Genomic DNA, 20,115 nt, shown 5'->3' on the forward strand with positions numbered 1-20,115 from the left:
TAACCTGGCAGATGTTTTTGATGTTTGGTAGCCATGTCCTGACTTGTTCGGTATTGTTACCAGAGTAATCAATGCAATGACAAACAGTAGTGGTGATAATGAGTCTCCTTGAAAGATTCTTCTCTTGATATTAACCTTTCCCAGTCTATCACTCTTGGCCAGCAACTGTGTCTTCCATTGTGCCATTGATCTTTGCGCAAAGTTTCCAATGTGTCTACTGACTCCTGTTATGTCTAGGCACTTGATTATCCAGTCATGTGGCAGGGAATCAAATGCCTTCTTGTAAGTAATCCAAGCTACATTCAAGTTGGTCTTCCTTCTCTTACAGTGTTCCAAAATCATCTTGTCAATTAGGAGCTGATTTTTTTTTTGTTTTGGTCCCTCTGCTGTTTGGGCGGTTTCCTTCCTGCTCAGATGGAAAGAGCTTGTTTTCAACTAGGTGCTGTTTGATTGCATCAGCTACCACACCAGTTAGCAGTCTGAAAATTGTTGGTAAGCTGGTAATTGGCCTGTAGTTGCCTGGTGCTGCCCATTTTGTTGGATCTTTCATTATCAGGTAGGTTTTGCCAGATATCAACCAATCTTCAATTTCACCTCCTTGCAGTATGTTGTTAAGCTGCTTGGCAATGAGTGGGTGCAGACCAGTCAGATGTTTAAACCAAAAAACATGCAGTTCATCTTCACCTGGTGCTGACCAGTTCTTGATCTTCCTTGCCCTTTTCTCTACCACTTCTGCTGTTATTACAAATTCTTTCATTTCAGCTTCCCCCCCCCCGCCCTTTTCCACCTCCTTTATCCAAGGTGCATTCTTGTTGTATTTCTTTGGGTTGTCCCTGTCAGGCCCAGCCCAGGAACAACCACGAAGCAGTCCAGTCCAGTATAGTTCCTTTATTAGCTTGCACCTAATAGACAAAATCTCGCCAGACTAAACCTATGCTAAAGCAACTAGTGGGTATACCTGTGAAACTCTAGGGAGGGGCCAGTCTCAGTTTCTTCCTATTCTCACGGTCCTGCTGCGGGCTGAGAAAGCGCTTGCTCTGTAATCTCTCCAGGAACGCTCCCCCTCCCTCCTGATAACCTTGATCCTCCATTCCAGTATCCTCCTCACACATGCCTTCCATTACAGTCCCATAGCTGCCCCCAGAACTGCACTGTTTCTTCTTTGTCAGGTGTTAACAAGTTCATTGCAGTCTCTTCATTGATGGATTGGTAGAAACATTTCTGATTCGACTGAAATTGGAGATTCTGCCTGTAATGTGCAATTCAAGCTTTGTATCTGCTGATTTTCTTGGCTATAGCTGTTATTTGATGCTTAATTATTTCCAGCACTTCCTTGATCTTCCTTGTTGTTATTGTTATTGTTGTTATCTATTAGAAAGTTATTCATGATCAATTTGTACTGGTACCTTTGAGGAAGCAGATCTTAAGACCTTTGCTTTACATTATTTGCATTTGCTCTACTGAAGAACATTTTAAACTTCAAGAACAAAAGAGACATGTATTGTAATATTTGCTATTGCAGTAGTCTAGTTCACTGCAACAAAGTTTATCGCAAAAAGGAGAGATAACTGAAATATTACATGCAGAGAAAGAAAAAAATGAGCTTACATGCAGCTATAAGAATGTATGTAGCTCTAATGTGTGCCTCTGGAAACAGAAATCTTCCAACAGGTATTGAAGCAGGCCAAAATGAACTGAAAAGAGAAAAGTGAGTGAAATTGAAATTGATATATTCACACATGCTTACAGTGAAAAGATCCAGCATAAGGTTGTTCTTTAACTCCAATGCTCACAGATATTATTTGGATTGGATATGAAACTGTTTGCTCAGTTCATTTATCAGTTCAGGCTGATGACATTCAATTATGTATCTCCACCTCAGGCCATGTATGTTATACAATGAATATTCTTACCTGACATCTGGAGGCAGTAAAGAACTGAATGGGACAAAAACAGTTGAAATTGCATCCTAGCAAGCTGGAGATGCTGTTTGTCCATAAACCATCAAGATTGGCAGTAACCCCTAGCCTAGCTCTGGATACTGTCCATGAAGCAACAAGCCATGAATTGAGAGTTCTTCTGGATTCAAAGTTTCAAGCATATGGAGGCCATGGTCAAGGGAAGCTTAGGTCAGCTTCAGCTAGTATGGTAATTGCAGCCCTTTTGGAGTGACTCCTGCCCGCATTACCTCAAGGCAGGATTACTGCTATGCCCTCATCTTGGGTCTGACTTTGAAGACTACCCAGAAACTTCAGCTCATGCAGAATACAATGAGTGAGAGCTGTTTCAAAGGCTACACCTATATTTCAGATGCTGCACTGGGTGGTATGTTTCCAATATAGTGCTGGTCTTGACCTAAAAACCTATATAGCTATAACTATGGGACTATCTTCTCCAAACAGGGTCTGTTTATCCTGTGTGGTTGGGCCCTTGAGGTTCAGTTGGGCCCCACACTTTTAAAGTTTAGTAGGGTCAGACCTTGAGAAGCTGTGATATGCTGCTGTAATGTGTGTTGCTTTACCTGAGCATTTTTATGAGCTACCTGGTTTCAGTGAAATCAGGTGGGAGGTAAATTATAAATAAAATCTGACTGTGTGGTTGTGTTAAAACCTCTCTTTTAAGTAGGGAATGGTTTATTCAAGAAGTAGAAGGTGGCATTTTTGCCTGTGACATAGAAGAGGATGGTTCCTGGGCATAGTAGATACAAAGGTGAGCTAACCTGCTCTGTTTGCAGACCACTCCTATACTCTGCTCTTCTTCTAGGGCTAAATATCTTCACAACAGTGTCTATGGCTACACAACTTCAGTTCTCCAAGCTGTTCCAAAAGGAAAAGGGCAAGGCTCTTCCTAGAGCTCAGGAAACAAAGGAAAGCCCAAACAAGCAGGCTTTTTTTTTTTTTTTATCTCTTTGTGTTTGTGTATACAACAAAGGCACAAATATGTCATTCCAATGCAAATGTTAGAGATCAGGACTTTGCTTCCATCTCTTTTGAGCTCTTTGTGGGTTGAGTCATACAGTTAGCCCTTCAAGGTAAGGTCAGGAAACAGACACCACATAAACATAAATTCTTATTTATCGTGAAAGAGAATCTTAAACGCCTGACAGAGTTTCCTTTTCCCTCTCTCTTATACCTAAGTGAGTCAAGGCAGGCCAACCTTGAGTTTCTCCCTTACTCATTTCTCCCTTTTAGGGCTAAGCTGATGTTTTTGTAATGGCTATCACATATTTTCTTCGGAGCTTTCTTCTTTCTCCTCTATATGTAGACCCAGCTGAGTTGTATATTTATCAGAAATAACACAAGATCAACAGCTTCTCTCTTTTTGTGGGATCTTTGGTGCATACTCAGTAGGGGTGGTGCTCTCTATACTACCCAGGATATGTAGCCAGCCATGTTCCTGCCTTGCCAATTTCATTTTACCTATTTCCAACCCTTTCATGCGCACATATGCAGATACATACCAGGAACTGAACCATTCCAAAGCTCTAATACAGCCTTCAGAATAGGATTTGGATTTCTTCAGAAGTCTGGCATTTTTTGCAATTAGTCTGGATTTAAGGGTTCCTTATCCTGCACCTTGCAGGCACCACCACTGTTAAGCTTCCTTCGTAAAGTTGCAGCTCTGAAAGAGCGTAGGATAGCCAGACTTTCCCCCCCCTAGAACTTGAAATAATCCAGTTTCTCTGACTCCTCTAAAGATCTTGTGCTGGAAAAAAAATTATACACTTTAATAGAAATACTTTTTTTCCTTCATTAAATTAAATCTCTAAAGCCCAATAGCATTTCCAGTGCTTATATGAAAATGCCAGTGGGGATTGGAGATTAAAAGCTGTATTTTTATACAAGTCAATGAAGATCTCAATAGGAAAGAACACTCTTCAGATATAATTTTTTTTACTTAGATCCTTTAAAAACAGTCTTCAGCCTTGTTATGATAATGTCTGTTTACATGTATCTAATATAAGGCTGGTATACATTAGTTCCCCATTTAATAACATTTTATTAATTATATTTTATTATAGAGATGCCTAGATAGTTTTTGCTTGCATTTTCACCGTAAACCTGAGCCATTGATCTATGTACATTCTGCTGAACTGCTAAATTTTTAACTCAAAAATAGGAAAGTGGAATATTTTCTGGGTGCTTGTTACACGCTTCATTTTATGACATGTGGCACCAAACCAACAAAGGTCATTTTTTTCTTCCATGACCTTGAAAGATGACCCAGCATTGTTTAAATGGAAAACAACAGAACCTGTCTCCTTATCAAAGCTGTTAGAAATGTTTGTTCTTTCATCTATCCAGAGAACAAATCCTGATGGCTGGTTTTCATAGCAAAATGTAAGCAAGAAAAATACACCTTAGGATCAAGGAATATTAATGGATTCTTAGTTTATTCATTCTAGTCAGATGAATAAAAGGTTCAAGCATTCTTCTAAGAAGAAGTCATGCATGATAGCTTCATGTCCTCTTGACACTGATAATTACAGTAGCAATATTCAGATCTTTCTTGGTGAAAGTATTTGGCATTGTATTATCTCAAGTGTGACTGTGCTCTGACAGATTTCCATAGCTTAAATCATAGGTGGACTGGGTCAGGACAGATTTTTCCTCACTCAAAGTAGTGTGTGTTGTGCATACATACATATATCCCCATCATACTGTTCCCGTTCAACATCAGTAATCCAAGGATATCAAGGTCATGAGATAAAAGAAAGGGAGATCTAACTAAATGCAGTTTATATAAACACTATTAATTACACAAATGCATAGCCTTCTGTCCTTAAAAAATCATCCACACTTCTTCCATGACCATTTGGTGATTACTCTTTAAACTTTTCACCTCTCTCTTTTTAAGGATCTAATCAACTGCATCCAACCATGACTTTCTCAATCTTCCCTTTCCTTTCAACCCAGAGGTCTGGACATGAAAAATAAAAAAAAAGTACAAGATGCAAAAATCAGACATTTATGCTTTGGCTTCTTGAACTTTTGGGATCATTCTCATCAGAATAGATGGTCAGGAAAGTATCGACTTGGGCTTTGGGGAAAGAATGTTCTTCTCTCTCTTTGTGTCAATGTTCACTCTGCTCCACCTCTCTCTGAAACCTTGGGACAAGATCTGAGTGGTAAAGGTGATTTATGTACTCTTGGTTTTGAATCTCTGTACAAAATCCCTGTATAGAAATTTTGAACAGTTGGCAGTCCAGAAGGGAGGGAAAGTAGCAGATGGATGCTGACCACAAAGAACAGAAAAATGAAAATACCCCTAATAGGTGTTTTTTGGTTTGTTTGTTTGTTAATACTGCAAAGATAATTGCCCTAGAGAGGCTGGGGGTCAGTTCACTCCCTGGAATGGAGAACAAGTCAGAATGTACTACCTCCAGACTGATCTTGGCAGGACAGCCTATTTTTGGAGATATGGTCCTCAGAGCATGTGCATGCCCTCTGCATGTCCCTGATCTCTAGGCTAGGATAATAGCCTTGCTTTTCCTCTTTTAAATTGTACCGTTGTTCCTCTTCTTCCTGTTCTCTGCCACCTCTACTTTATACTACTATTCAAAGATCTGTGCATGCTCCAGTGCCAATAAGAGTAAATTGCTTTGTGATTATCATCTGAAGAAATGTATTCTTAAAATATACCAAAAATTATACTGGATAAATGCTAAAAGCTACAGTGAATCTGAGGTAGGCTGTTATGTCTGTGAAAAAAGAAAGCTTTTCATGTGCAAGGACATCATTAATATTCTTCTGCTGTATTGTATAGCATGCAGATTTCTTTGGCTCACAAGAATGGCTTTACAAAGAGAGATCAAAATTAAGAAAAAGAGAAACATTTCTCTCCACACAGCTGTAGGATGATAGTTTTATTAGAAGGCACATAAATGGGGATCCACACATTTTAAAAAAGGATTATGTAAGTCAAAGAGAAAGCTGCAATAAATCAATGTGCCTGTAACTATATCATGGTTGGAAGCAAGATTTTATGTCCCTCTATGCAAATTTGAACCTAAAACTGATCTTTGGTTTTTGACCAAATAATATGCTACACCCAATGAATGATTGGGAAGTGAATTTTCATTCATAAAACAGCACTTCTTTTCATGAATCTGGCTTCCCTGCCCAGAAGTCCTATAAACATTTCAAATCCTCTCAGAGCCTCACAGTAATTCAGAAGATATTTGGGGGAGAGAGAAGGATACAACTCATCAGACATCTTGGATATAAAATGCAACTCAGCTGAATTGGTACACAGCCAATTTCCATGTAGCATACTGGAAAGAGAAGCTGGGCATGTGTTGAGAAAAGGGGAAGTCTACTTTGTTGAAACTGGAGCTATTTCCATTATTGGTTCACTGTCATTTTCTCTCTTTTGGAAATAGTGTGGCAGTAGAAGGCACTGGCATTTTAGCCCACTTATCAAATCTGTTCAATTTATTCATCAAAGTTGATGGGCATAACAAGGAAGATGGTATAATAACATAAAGCCAACTGTCACAGGATGTGTGGCCTCCACAAGAAAATAACATTGATTAATTATTTTTTTAAATGCAGGTGAATCTACACTTCCTCTCAGAGGCTCAAGATAGTGTACATGACTTCTTTTCCCATTTTACTGTCACAACAGTCTAGGGAGATAGGTTAGGCCAAGAGTTTGTGACTATAAGAATCATTTGTATCCTGTTCTCCAAGGTCCTTGCTCAGCACTTTAACCATTTTACCTCAGTGGTGTTCATGGACATAAACAAGCAAACTAGATACAGAGGATGCTTTTGTAGTGGGAATTAATACAGATAGGAGCAGCAATTACAGGCAGTGAATCTAGTTGGTATCAAAATTCTTATTTTTCTTTGTGGCTAAAGAAGAAAAAAAAATCTCTTTGTGCCGAGAGCTGGCAAATAGTGCTAATCTATATGCCCCAATAGCAAACAGTGCTAATCTATGTGCCCAGATAAATACTGCCTTCACAGAGGTTGGTATTCAACATCTCATTGACAGTGTTTCTCTACTAACATATGCTATCCCTTAAATAAATGATGGTTGAGAATAAGGCCTTTGGGTTTCAGCATGCATTTATTTTATAAATTTAGTTCTTGCTGTGTTAGATTATTTTTCCCATAGACAATTAAATTTTCCTTTGACTTTAATTAACAACTCTCCCTAGGCTGGCATTAAAAAAAAAACAAATACAATTTGCTTTGTAGAAATCTGCTTTCTTTTCTTTCAAGACATATAATTTAATATTTTCATTCTCGGCTTCTGTGTGCTTATATCTTTGGGCATGATAATAGGTTCATCAGAATCTGTATTTTTAAAGTCCTTTTCATATGGACCTTCTAATTAAGACTCCATGATATGTTCCAGAGTTGACTTGGTAACTAAACTCTAAAGCAGAAAAAAACATTTCTGAGTAAAATAAATGTCATTTTTTCTTCATATTTTTATTACATCTATTTAGTTAACCCAACCTTTGCCAATCTGTCCCCTTTCAGATATGCTGGGTTGCATTTCCCAGATTCTCAGCCAGCATGACTGAACATTCCATATGTATAAAGTCTATGCTAGCTGGGAATTCTGGGAGTTTCTATCTTAACACAGATAATCATCATTATATCAACAAAGCTGTGGGCTCCCACTTTTCAGATTTACCTATGGGAATAAACAAAGTGGTGTGATGTGCAGTTCCAGCAAGGAGATGAATTGTTCCAACACTGTACTGGTTGTATTGGCTTGTATTTTACCATCAGGCTTACCCTTTATCTGCTGGTGATTGTTACATTTTAAGTACATTATATATATAGCTGGGCTCCTGTCTGTCTTTTGCTGGTTGAACAAGTCCTCTGATTATGTTTTTATAGTTGATAAGTGTGATTTTGCATTGCTAAAACCCACATGGTCACAATAAAGTTTAAATCATCATCATCATCATCATCATCATCATCATCATCATCATCATTCTATTGGGAACACAAGATGCTGGGAAGAAGAGCCCAGCTGGATTAACCCAAATATCTATCATGTCCAGGGTTTTGTTTCCCATTATGACACAATGACTTAATGGCAATTGCTCTCTCCTGCTATTGCTGCTCAGAAATTGGCATTCAGTAATATACTGCCTCTGCATATGAATGTTATGCAGATTAGCTAGCTGCGCACATTTTGAAAATGATCTGAATGGACGGCTTTGGACTTCCCTTGAGCAATGCTGCTTGCTTTCTTTTTTTTCCAGGTTTTTGCAGGAGGCTAATAAAAGGTGCTGTTGCTTTAAGAGTTATATTAGCTTTAACCAGTAGATTCCTTACAGCAGTGGCACTTTTTTTTTTCCTGGCTGTTACAGAAACCTAAAAAATCAGGTGACTTTAATGAGTAGCAGAGAAGTGCAGGGCTTGCACGAGGTCCAAAAAACTTCTTCCAAATCATGCACCCTCTAATGCAGATATAAAAGGAGGCAGAGGATTCTGTTCTACAAATGAATAATCCTTGTGAATGTACTTCATAAAGCAGCATTTTCCTCTTGCTGCTAAGAGCAATGTAGCCATTTTTAAAATGGCTTTTTCTGCTTTGACTGGCACTCGCAATAGGTGGAAGAGGCTCCTCTGTGTGCCCAGCGCCTCTGCCATTTTTTGGTCAAAGCAGGCTGAGATGTGAAGTGTCTCATCAACAATTGGTGGCAGCTCTTCTTCTTCTCAATGGAGAGAAATGCATAGCTTGTGTGGCACACAGCTCTTTGCTGAGGCAAATATCCGTCGCTTCACACTCATGTATAGCCATTCATCAGGCAACAAACTCAAGTCTCTCTCTCTCTCTGTCACACACACACACCATTTACATTAGCAGCTGAAGATGAAAACAATCATACAGAAAACAGTGAAACTGACTGTAAATATCAAGACATTTGCTAAATATTGATGTTTCCAGAACTGCTTTGCAACTGACTGTCTAACAGCAAGAGTAACTGCAGTAAAAATAGTACTTACAACTATTGTGTTTTGGGGGGAGAATGCTTGAACTGTATACCCTGAACTTCCTTTCCAGGCATTTTTTCCTCTCTCATGTTTATTCCACACATTATTTGAAGTACAGGTGCCTTTGTGGGATACTGGGAATTGTTTCTAGCGTTCTGGGATTATTCATCAGATTTAACAAGACGATATGTGCCTTTCAGGAGACATATTTGATGTTCCATTTATTCTTAGCATTGGCACTCTGTGGGGCACAGAGGTTTATCTATACTTGTCTTATAAATAGCAATGCAGGGAAGGAGGCAAAAGAGCAGCCGAAGGACCTGTCTGCTAAACTTCACGCTACAGCGAGAATGCAGGCAGGTGACATTAAATACTACTTTCTGCTCTTTTAATTGTGCATGACTATAATCTTGCCTTTTGGAATCAAATAACATGCCACTCATATTCCGGTTTCCTATTCCATTTCGTGGGAACCTTTATGAAGAAAAAAAATGCAGATCCCTCCAGATAATCTAAATGCAAAAGCCTGTTTGTGACGGGAAGGCATAAACATAGAAGCTTTTTGTGCTAGTTAATTCCCTCTCCTTGCAGGGCCATTGGACTTGACAGTGTCAGAAAGCACAGAGGCAGAAATGTTTGCTTCTAAGACTTCATGCTGATTAAAAACAAACAAGTCGAGAGTGGAGGAGGAGAAAATCCTCTCACTCAAAATTGCTTTGCCATTTTTGAATTTCTATATTTGATCACAACTCTCTCTCACACACGCACACATGCACACACACACACACACCCCCGAAAGCAGAAGATATTGTTGGCCTTTTGCTTGACAAGAACATCCCTTCTCCAGGTTATTAAGTTGAAAACGCAGTCAAGTATTAATGCTGAAATTGCACGATTTCCCTCCTCTGCACCAAGGACGTTTAGCAGGAGAGGGAGTAGAGGAGTTATAGACCATGTTAAAGGGAGGATGGGAGTAAAACAATGCCTAGCTGTACAGGTGCCTGTTTTGTTGTTCCTGGATCAAAACAGGTCAACTGATTTTGACTGGAAATCTCAGGCTGCTGGTCCCAAGCTACTTAAAGCACAACCGTAGTTCACCACATTATATACCCTTGGAAAATGTTAGGCAATGCAAATACACAAAAGGAAGGAAACACAGTGAAACAAAGAAGTCACATACATGTTACGTACTCGGCATTGTCACAAAGATTTGTGAGATACATTCTGTGTAACTTCATAACGTTGAAATGAGGGTGATTCCTGTGGGTATGGTGCACTTCTAAGATACTTCCTAATCCATAAATTGCAAATGTCTATATATTTCTATAAATTGATTACGTTTCCCTATAATCTTTTCTTCTGGCCAACCACAAGAATTTAATAACTATGTATGTGGTTAGGAATGAGGCAACAGTTGTGCTAATTTCTTATTACCCTGTTTTGAAAATGCTGCTCTACATTAAAGTGATTTTTGCAAATGACAGCTAAAAGCTCCAGTCTGTTTTGCCTAAAGATGATTATTGCATTCTCTATGTTTTTCTAAATGACAAACCAATTTGTTACCTGCCTGCATAAACATTTGCTTGTATTAGAACCAGAAATGTTTTATTTTTATTAGCCCAAACTTTATCTTCTTATGAAGACACAAGGGTGCAATAAAATTAGCATGCAAATACAAAGCCCAATTTGCATTTTTCCCCACGGTCAGCAGAACCAAAAGGAAAGAAAATCAATTGTCTATTAGGTCAGCTTCATACACATCAAGAGCTTAAATTAGATCATTGTAATGACTCCTCTAATTTTCAGGCGGCCAAATGAATATGAAATGGTAGAAAGTAGGCTAAATTTCCAGCATTTCAGTGGCGAACAGAAGCCACTGCAGAGATTCAGTGTGAATGCCTGTTCTAAGATAGCAAATGAAATAGCACATAATGAATGCAAAATTAGTATAATGTTGGTTGTGCATGTGAATGATATTATTGTTGTTTATATGACTGGATAGAAAACTCCAGGGTTATCTTTCAGCTACCATACTGTATGATGTCCTAGCAGAAAAAATAAATTAAATGAAAATAGCATGCAATGATTCTTCCTGTTTCCATCTTTTAATGAAAGGTCATTCCTGCAATCATGGGTCAGTTTCTCTTTGGCAGGTGGACAACCTGATCTTCTCAGAAGACCAGTGGACAGAGTAGTTTGAGTACCAATTTGCTACTGATTTCTTATTTAGCAGAGTGAATGGTGATGGTGGAGGGGAGGTATATGAATTCTACAAAAGCTTTCATTTCTCTCAGAAATGACACAAAACAAATCTTTTGCTTTCCTCCTTCCTTCTCCCCCAATCCTTCCATGTTTTAAAAATATCTTGTACATTCCAGCATCTACCTATCACATTTATTATCTTTCTTTCTAGCTACTGTCCCAAACAGAAAGGATTTGTTATCTAATCCTCTCAAGTAAATAAAGAAAATAAAGTCCTCCCTGCCCAATATGCCGGTAACAGTAAACACAAGACAATGTATGATATCATTTATATTCCCCTGAATGCTATTTCTTGATATGCTATTTCTTTCGTTGTTCTTTACCCTTTTCTTCTTTTCATTTAAAGGTAGCATAAAAGATTGAAAAAGCCAATGAAAATGTATTTGCTTCCTTTATATGAAAAGGGGTGATTGTTATAAAAAACTATTTTTATGGGTAAAATTTATTCAAATGTTTAAAGTTTGAAAACTGGGAAAGGGGTGCAGAAGTTATATAATAAGCTAATTAAAAATCCAAAATAACTTTTTAAAGCAACTAAAGCCCTTGGGAATGTTGGTATATTTTTGGGTACATTTACACTTATGATAAAACATGTTATTAATTACATGACTATTTTTCAAAAATACCCTGTTGTGTGCTCACTAGTGATAGAGGTTTGTTGGAAGCAAGGACTGAATTTTGGTTTCCATGGAACCAATGACATATTCTTCCTTTAAAAAGTTACAAAAAGCCTGAATGGGAAATGGGATGAACAGATGTCATCTGGTTCAGATATCCTTGAATGCCATCAGAAAGATTCCCAGCCTTTCTGATGGCAGATTTTAAAAATTGGACACTAGAGGGAACTAGAGAGAACTAAAGATTACAATTAGAGAAGAACACTTAAACTCAATTTACAATTACAGAATGAAGCAAAATATTTTAACATTGGACATATTGAAGGATATGTTTGAACAATGGACCCCAAAGTTAATTTTAAAAGTGTCTGCCTCTATAGATAGACTGTATCTAAAAGATGTTATAGAAGAGGAGCAAGTTCTACCTGACAAGAGTGAGACTAAGTTGAAAGTGAATTTCTACAAGAATGACATGGAAAAAGATGTTTTTGTATTGGACATACAAAAGAAACTGGCTGATGTTTTAATAATTAAAAGGATATACAAATAACAAACCAAGAGAATGACTGGGACAGTTTTCCTATATTGGATTTACAAAAGGGGCTTGTTAAAGTTTGGAAGAATTTTGTGAGAAGGAACAAAGAAAAAATGAATAGAAATCAAGTTCAACAACATTATCTGAACGGAGTAAAGATTAAAATTGTTAGAAGTAAAAGCTAGGAATGTAAAGTTGGTTTGTTTGATCAAGATTAAAATAGACATGTTATTTCTGGTAACCCTTAATGGACTTTTGCTGATATCAGGTCTGAAATGACAATGCTTTAAGGATTTAGTTATAGATAACAGATGGGATATGGGAAGAAGAGATCATTTGTTGTATTTTAAGATAAGGGATAAGTTACTAAAATTGCTTATACTTGTGATGAAGATGGGAAGTTACTTCTTTATATATTTCTTTTCCTTTACTATATTCTTATTTTTTATTTCTTTTCTCTTTCTCTTTTTCATTTTTTCTGCACCTTCTACTCTTTCTTTTTATTTTTTTTCAGTTTGTATTAGTTTTTACTGTTGTAATTATAATATTTAATAAAATTACTATTTAAAAAAAGAGATCCCTAACCTAGATCTAAATATAAAGTAACACATAACTTTTTTCCCTAGCAAAGGTCTCCCTTCATAAATGATCCCCGCTGAAGCATGAAAGAAAACTTATTTAAAAAAATAAGTGAAAAGAAAGTTGTAATGCAAATTATTTATTGTTATTAAACACTGTCTCACTTTTGCTCCGTAAGGTTCAGGGGTATTTATTTTTCTGCCTCACATTTGCACATGAGAGATATGATTAGTGCATCAAACCTCAGACAGGATTAGGCTCTGTTACTCTGCTAAGGTGCCCTGGAAATCTGACATGCATATACAGTGGTACCTCTACTTACAAATGCCCCTACTTACAAAATTTTCGAGATACGATCAGCTCCGGCCCCAAAAATTTACCTGTACTTACGAATTCGCCTCGACTTACGAGCCATTTTCCGCCTGTGCCACATGGTTCGCGGCCATTTTTCCGCCCGTGCCACGTGGTTCGCGGCCATTTTTCCACCCGTGCCATGTGGTCCGCGGCCATTTTCAGCCCGTTCCACGTGGTCCACGGCCATTTTTATGCCCGTGCCACATGGTCCGCGGCCATTTTTCCACCCATGCCACGTGGTCCGTGGCCATTTTCCGCCCGTTCCACGTGGTCCACGACCATTTTCCGCCCATTACATGTGGTCCGAGGGCATTTTTCCGCCCGTTCCATGTGGCCGGCGGCCATTTTTTCCGTCCCTGACACGTGGTTGGCAGCCATTTTTTCCGCCCTGCTGCGTGGTCAGCGGCCATTTTTCCGCCCCTGACGCGTGGTCCGCGGACGCCGGAACGAATTAACGGTAATTACATTGAACCTTATGGGAAAATTTACTTCGACTTGCGACCAACTCGACTTGCGATCAGAGTCACGGAACGGATTAAGTTCGTAAGTAGAGGTACCACTGTACAGGAAATTGCTTAGCAGCAGTTGGACAGTCTAAACCAATAGTGGGGAATTTCTAGTTATGGACCATTTGTGGCTCACAAACTTTCTCATCTGGCTTGCCAAAGACATTTTCTCCCTGAAGTTCTGTATCTTGGTTCTATGGGCCAACAGTTTTCTGAACTCCTTGAATTTCTTTAGGAAGAAAAGTTTAGGATGAACAAAACTGTCTTAGTCAAGAGCTTCTGGCTCAAAGAAGTCTGAAATCTCGTTTCTCCTTCATCTTTCTCATAGGGAAAAGAAAGAAACAAGGCAGCAAAAAATATGCAAATCAAAGTCACTCAGTAACTGTTCCCCCCCCCCCCCAGAACACTCAGCTCCCTTATTTTAAGGTCAAATAAATATGGGAAAAGGAATGTCCTGGATAAAAGTGTTGATTTCATGCTTTTTAAAATAGCTCTTTGTTTTCCTCAACAGTGAATCTTCGTCCTGGAGCATATCAGAAAGTGGTGTTTATTACGGCGCGTGTCCATCCAGGAGAAACACCATCATCTTTTGTGTGCCAAGGTGAATAGCTTCATCTGTCAGAATTTGAATGAAATTCAGAAACAGAAGCTTCGTATCTGTGTGGGATTTGTCTCTGACCATTAAATTTATTAGCCTCCACTACTTAAAATGGTATGCTTGGTTGTTTTATTTTAAATTTTAAACAGTGGAGATTTGGAGCTCTTGAAAAATCCCATCATCATTGCTGACAAATGATGACCCTCACATTTATTTATCTACTTATCTTTGTAAGTAGAATGCTTAGCAGTGTATACCAGCTTTCCATAAAACCCATAGTCCATATGTTAAATAAGACTTAGGAAGACCTAGAATGAGAAGCATGTTTAAATGGAATAAGGACAAATATCCAACATTAAAAACCTCTTTTCCAGTTTGTTTTATATTGCTATAGTCTTAATTGCACAGTCTGTGTGTCTGCATTCAGAATGAGAACTCATATTACCTCTGGCAGTTGCACTAAAATGACCTTAAGGAATTGTCACATTAAGAGTTTTGAGATGTTCCTGTTATATATGGACATTCAACATAGTTAACTTCAGTGAAGTTGAAAGGAAATTTCTGTTTCTTTTGCTTTTTATCATAAATTATATTTTAGTGTGTGAACATAATTTTCATGGTAGCCTGTTTAATCATTATAAGCTACTGATTATGTGCCATCAAGTCGATGTCAGTTCTTAGCAACCACCTACATAGATTTTCTCCATGATGATCTGTCCTTAACCTGGTCCTTCAGCTCTTCCAATGGTGTACCCATAGCCATTGTAACTGAGTCCATCTACCTTACTGCTGGTTATCATCTTCTTCTCTTTCCTTCCATCTTTCCCAGCATTAGAGCCTTTTCCAGAAAGCTAGGTCTTCACATAATGTGTCCAAAGGAGGATAATTTGAGCCTGGTCATTTGCGCCTCGAGTGAGAACTCTGACTTGATTTGATCCATCCGTTTGTTTTCTTGGCTGTTTACGGTATTCTCAGGAGTCTTTGCCAACATCAAAGTTCCAAAGCATGAATGTTCTTCCTATCTTGCTTCTTCAAAGTCCATAAACTATCCATACTATTACATAAACATAAATGCAAAAGTCAAAAGAAACAGCACCTTAAAACTGGAAAGGGTTGTAGCTTAGTAATAGGGCATCTGTTTAGCATCCAGAAAGTCCCAGTTTCAGACTCCAGCAAGGACTGGAAAATACTAGGGCTCCCAGATTTGGGCTGCAGAAATCTAGATAACCAGTAAATTGTGGAATCCTTGGGGTTCTCTGAGCTTGGTTCTTTTCTTGCAAACATTTCATTACCCAGCTAGGTAACATCTTCAGTGCTAAAATGGGATGGGGTTTGCTCTCTATTTATATACTGTGGCATGCTTTGCCAGTGCTGGTGGGGGTGGGGGTTTTGTTTTGCTCCTCTGGTAGTTCCTTGATTAGCATTTTAGACCAAGCTAAATCAAAAAATGCAAGAGAATTCCTGGAAGCTTGGTATTCAGACGAGGAAGCAATTAACAGACACACAGAGATAAACAGCATCTACATACTATTCAAAAGAGACAAAAGATCAGAAGATCGCCTCACCAGCAATCTTCACCCAGATAAACAAAGGTTACCACCAGGCACACAATCAAACAGTAAACATATGCTAATCAAGGAACTACCAGAGGAGCAAAACAAAACCCCCACCCCCACCAGCACTGGCAAAGCATGCCACAGTATATAAATAGAGAGCAAACCCCATCCCATTTTAGCACTGAAGATGTTACCTAGCTGGGTAATGAAACATTTGCAAGAAAAGAACCAAGCTCAGAGAACCCCAAGGACTCCACAGTTCAACCTTGAGCTACACATATTCACCTCTACTGGTAACCAGTAAATGGCAGCAAAGAGACATGGAACTAACAAACACCTTTTTGCCATCTTGTGGCCATCAGGATCAGCCCTAGAAGAGACTCCAGTCTGAAATTCTGGACATTCTGCTACCAGTCACTGTGCATAACTGTAATCTAGATAAATCAATGGCTGACACCATATAAGAGAATTTTTTATGCTCCTAGTTAAGTAGTCGAAACATTGCCACAAAGTAGAACTTATTGGGTAGACCAATATGATCATGTGGAAGGAAATAGGGCTTAAACTGTATTCAATCACATATTACTGAATGAGGATTTTTGTTGTTGCTGGCAAAACAAACCCTGCAGCTGATATGACTGGTGCTGGAGTTGGAATGCACTTTTATATAAGATGATATGAAATGGCTCATACCTTACACAGCCATTCTAAGAATGGTAGTGTATGGCCTTGTTATTTCGCACTAGCCAATCAAGGGGTGTTGGTTGTGATAATTGAATGGATCTTCCATTTACAAGTCAGTTCGTCTCTAAGTATCGGAGAAGGGAGATGTGGATAATTATTTTTTATGCTGATGTTGCGAATTATTGTGGAATGACAGGACAAAGCTGTTCATATTCAAAGTTATGCTGAATGTGGAGGAAAATAATAAAGCATTGTAGAAAATGGCTGAGAGTAGTCATGGTTGTTTTGCAAGGTTTTTTTTTTTTTTTTAACTAAAGCATCAAATTTTTACAAGAGAAATAAAAATGGGCATGGAGAAGTCTTATTAGAAACTTGCTTGTCAGCAACAATACTGCATGCTTGACTTGTTTATGAATGCAAGGACTGGAAAATGGTGGATTTCTATCTGCAATGAACCATTGGGCTTAATGTCTCTTGAGGAGTTGCTTCTTGTGTGTCATTGGTATTCTAAAGACTGGTGAAGAATCAGAGGAAATCCACACCTTCCTCATGAAAGTTAACAGAGACACAAAATGAACAGATATATTTTTATAGGATTCTGGTAGCATATATCCAAACTGAAACCCAATTACATATGACTTTCTACTTAATTTTGCAGCGAAGGTCTAGGTTCAGGGTATATAATGATATATATTTTGCTGTATCTATTCTGAGTCTTAGAAAATAGCTTAGAGAAGCACATAGATTTAAGTGCTGTTGGAAGCATTGTTCTTAAAACCTTGTTTCCGAGCTATAGATTACTTGTTTTAGCTGAACAGCACACACTTAGGCTTTCATATATGGCAGCATGAAAAAAGTGTTTTAAGATTGAAATCCTAAAACACTTGTCTTGGAGTAACCTCTGTTAAGAAGAACTGTGCTGGACCAGATCAGTCTGTATACTCTAGTTTTCTGTTCTCACACTGATAAATCTAATCCGTATGGTATGCTCCCAAGTAGAACTTGAATTCAATAACATTTCCCATAGGAATTAAGAGATTTCTGATATTGATGACAATATATAATTATCATAATTAATAAGTGCTGGTAATTTTACCCCTTTTAAAACTGTCCATGTTAGAAGCCATCGGTATAGTTGAATATACATGTCCATACTAATCCCATGATAAGGTTTGAGTAGTTCTAGTTTAGTGTTCTGTCTATGTAGCCATTAATGTAATGCTACACACAGATTTTGTAGTTATCCAACAAACTGTAATTAAAACACACTTTAACATGATATATAAACTCAGTTTAGAATATGCTCTAAATATCTTGACCATTCACAGCTTCATTGGATGATTCCAGATTCTATTATTATGAGAGAGGGATAAACATTTTGTGAATACATTGAGACCTCTGAGTAAGCATGCATAAGGACTGCATAGTTAATGGTCAGTCCTAAAAAGCTCAGTTTTTGTGAATGAGTTACCAAATGTTCATATTGCAGGTCTTTGGGAAGAAAAATAAAGAGTTGAATGACTGCACCTAAAACATGCCTAGAAAATGAATAATAATAATAATAATAATAATAATAATAATAATAATAATAATAATTCTTCTTCTTCTTCTTCTTCTTCTTCTTCTTCTTCTTCTTCTTCTTCTTCTTCTTCTTCTTCTTCTTCTTCTTCTTCTTCTTCTTCTTCTTCTTCTTCTTCTTCTTCTTCTTCTTCTTCTTCTTCTTCTTCTTCTTCTTCTTCTTCTTCTTCTTCTTCTTCTTCTGACAGGACCACTTCTATTTGAGCCATGACAGTGGCTATTTGTTACAAACATCTACGCAATGGTCAAATGTTTGTGCTTTTTAATTAAGCAAAACTTGATGATATATACTTCCCATAGTCTAGTCTTAGACTGAGTTAGAGGTTCACACACATAGCCTTATACTGGGAGAAGAACCTAAAGCTAGTGCAGTAGCAGCAAGAACAGATGTTCGATGCTGGTAAGCAGCTCGGTTGTACCTGTATTCTGGTAGATGATACCCAGTTACAAGTACTGTACTATTTGTTGCAGTCTGCTGTTATTATTTACCCTATTAATGACATTAGCTGAAGTAGTACTTACAACAAAGCTTGAAAGCAATGTCTTCTTACTTTTAAATCCAGTCTTGGATTTATTTTTTACTTACGTTACAAAGGAGAAAAAAATAACCAAGCAAGAGCAAATTAAAGAGCTGATTGTATGGCAATGCTTGGCTATGCTTGGCTATGCTTAAGGGATTTTATCTGCTTGCATTTTAGTGACATGAACATGAGATTTCAACTCTTTTTAATTGCAGCTTCCTTAGGAATTTCACTGAATTGCTGAATCAACTACGTAATGGCATTATTTTAGCTATTTCTTTTCTTCTGAGAGAAATATCATCTTTACACACTAATTTTCTACTATAATATATTTTGTGAGGCTATAATGTTCACCTTTTTATAACTTTAGGAATATTTTGACATCTAGATGAATATGTTGATGGTGGTGGTGAAATAAAATATACTATAGTTGGATGATTATAGCTCACTTGCAGCTAATCATAATCTAACTTAAAAGCAAGCATCAATTCAGATGAGCAAGAGAACAGCAAAACAGACACCTTGGACTTTCATATCATAAAAAAATAGAATCCCAAAGTGGCTTTTAGATAGCTTTTCATTACACTTTTGCACAAAATCAAGTTAAATCAAGTGGCGTGAAATGAAAATTTATTCTTTGCTAAACAGCATGTGGGTTTAGTGTATTTTTAGCGCATATCCTCATTCCATCTGGTAGGGAAAAAAACTGAAACTAAGTTTGGATCCACCTGGAGGATGGACAGTATCATCTAATAGATCACTCTTTCTCAACCCAATGTTTTCAAGATGCCATATTGTATACTGGCTGAGAGTTATGGGAGTTGATGTCCAAGATAACTGAAGAACATCAGGTTAAAGAAGTGATATTTAATGGATCTCACATTATGTAACTTCAGATTCTATCTCATATGAAAGCTTTCACTGAAGTATAAGTGAATAAAATGCTTTGTTTTTTGAGTGTCTTGATTTCTACTTCCTAGTATAGCTTCTTATGAAGATGATAGTTTCCCAGATAACTTTTCAGAACCCTTTTTCAGAGGTAGACAAGAAAAACATATTCTCAAAAGTATAAATAAGCATTTATTATCATTCTCTGCTCTCCCCTAAAGTTTTCCAGGACAGCTTCAGAGACTGATCCCAGGAGACAAGCCTACATTGCAAGTTCCACAGAGCCTTTTCATTTTCAGCAGCAAACTGGATAAAAAATATCACAATTCCCAATTTCCCTTCCCAACTCCCCATGAAAAAGCAAAAAAGCCCTGAACTAGTGGGATACTTTATGTTTTGCATATTGGAAGTCCCATAATAGGCAAAAGAGAAAAAAACACACCCTCAAGCAAGAGGAGCAGTACATGGGCCA

The 20,115-nt window shown here is 37.8% G+C and overlaps 1 protein-coding gene across 2 annotated transcripts in view; it reads left to right on the plus strand.

Moving 5' to 3' along the window:
• BEND5 (BEN domain containing 5) overlaps positions 1 to 20,115 on the plus strand; it is a 949,534-nt gene that overhangs the window by 704,382 nt on the left and 225,037 nt on the right. For both annotated transcript variants that reach the window (XM_088153213.1, XM_088153214.1), the window contains exon 7: positions 14,330 to 14,419. In XM_088153213.1, the coding sequence (XP_088009339.1) occupies positions 14,330 to 14,419 (90 nt within the window). The remainder of the gene's footprint in view (positions 1 to 14,329; positions 14,420 to 20,115) is intronic.

This window comes from Python bivittatus, unplaced genomic scaffold (genome assembly GCF_059951505.1).
Source record: "Python bivittatus isolate LINGU-HERP-01145 unplaced genomic scaffold, Pbiv_v1 ctg000700_np1212, whole genome shotgun sequence".
Classification (NCBI taxonomy): Eukaryota; Metazoa; Chordata; class Lepidosauria; order Squamata; family Pythonidae; genus Python; species Python bivittatus.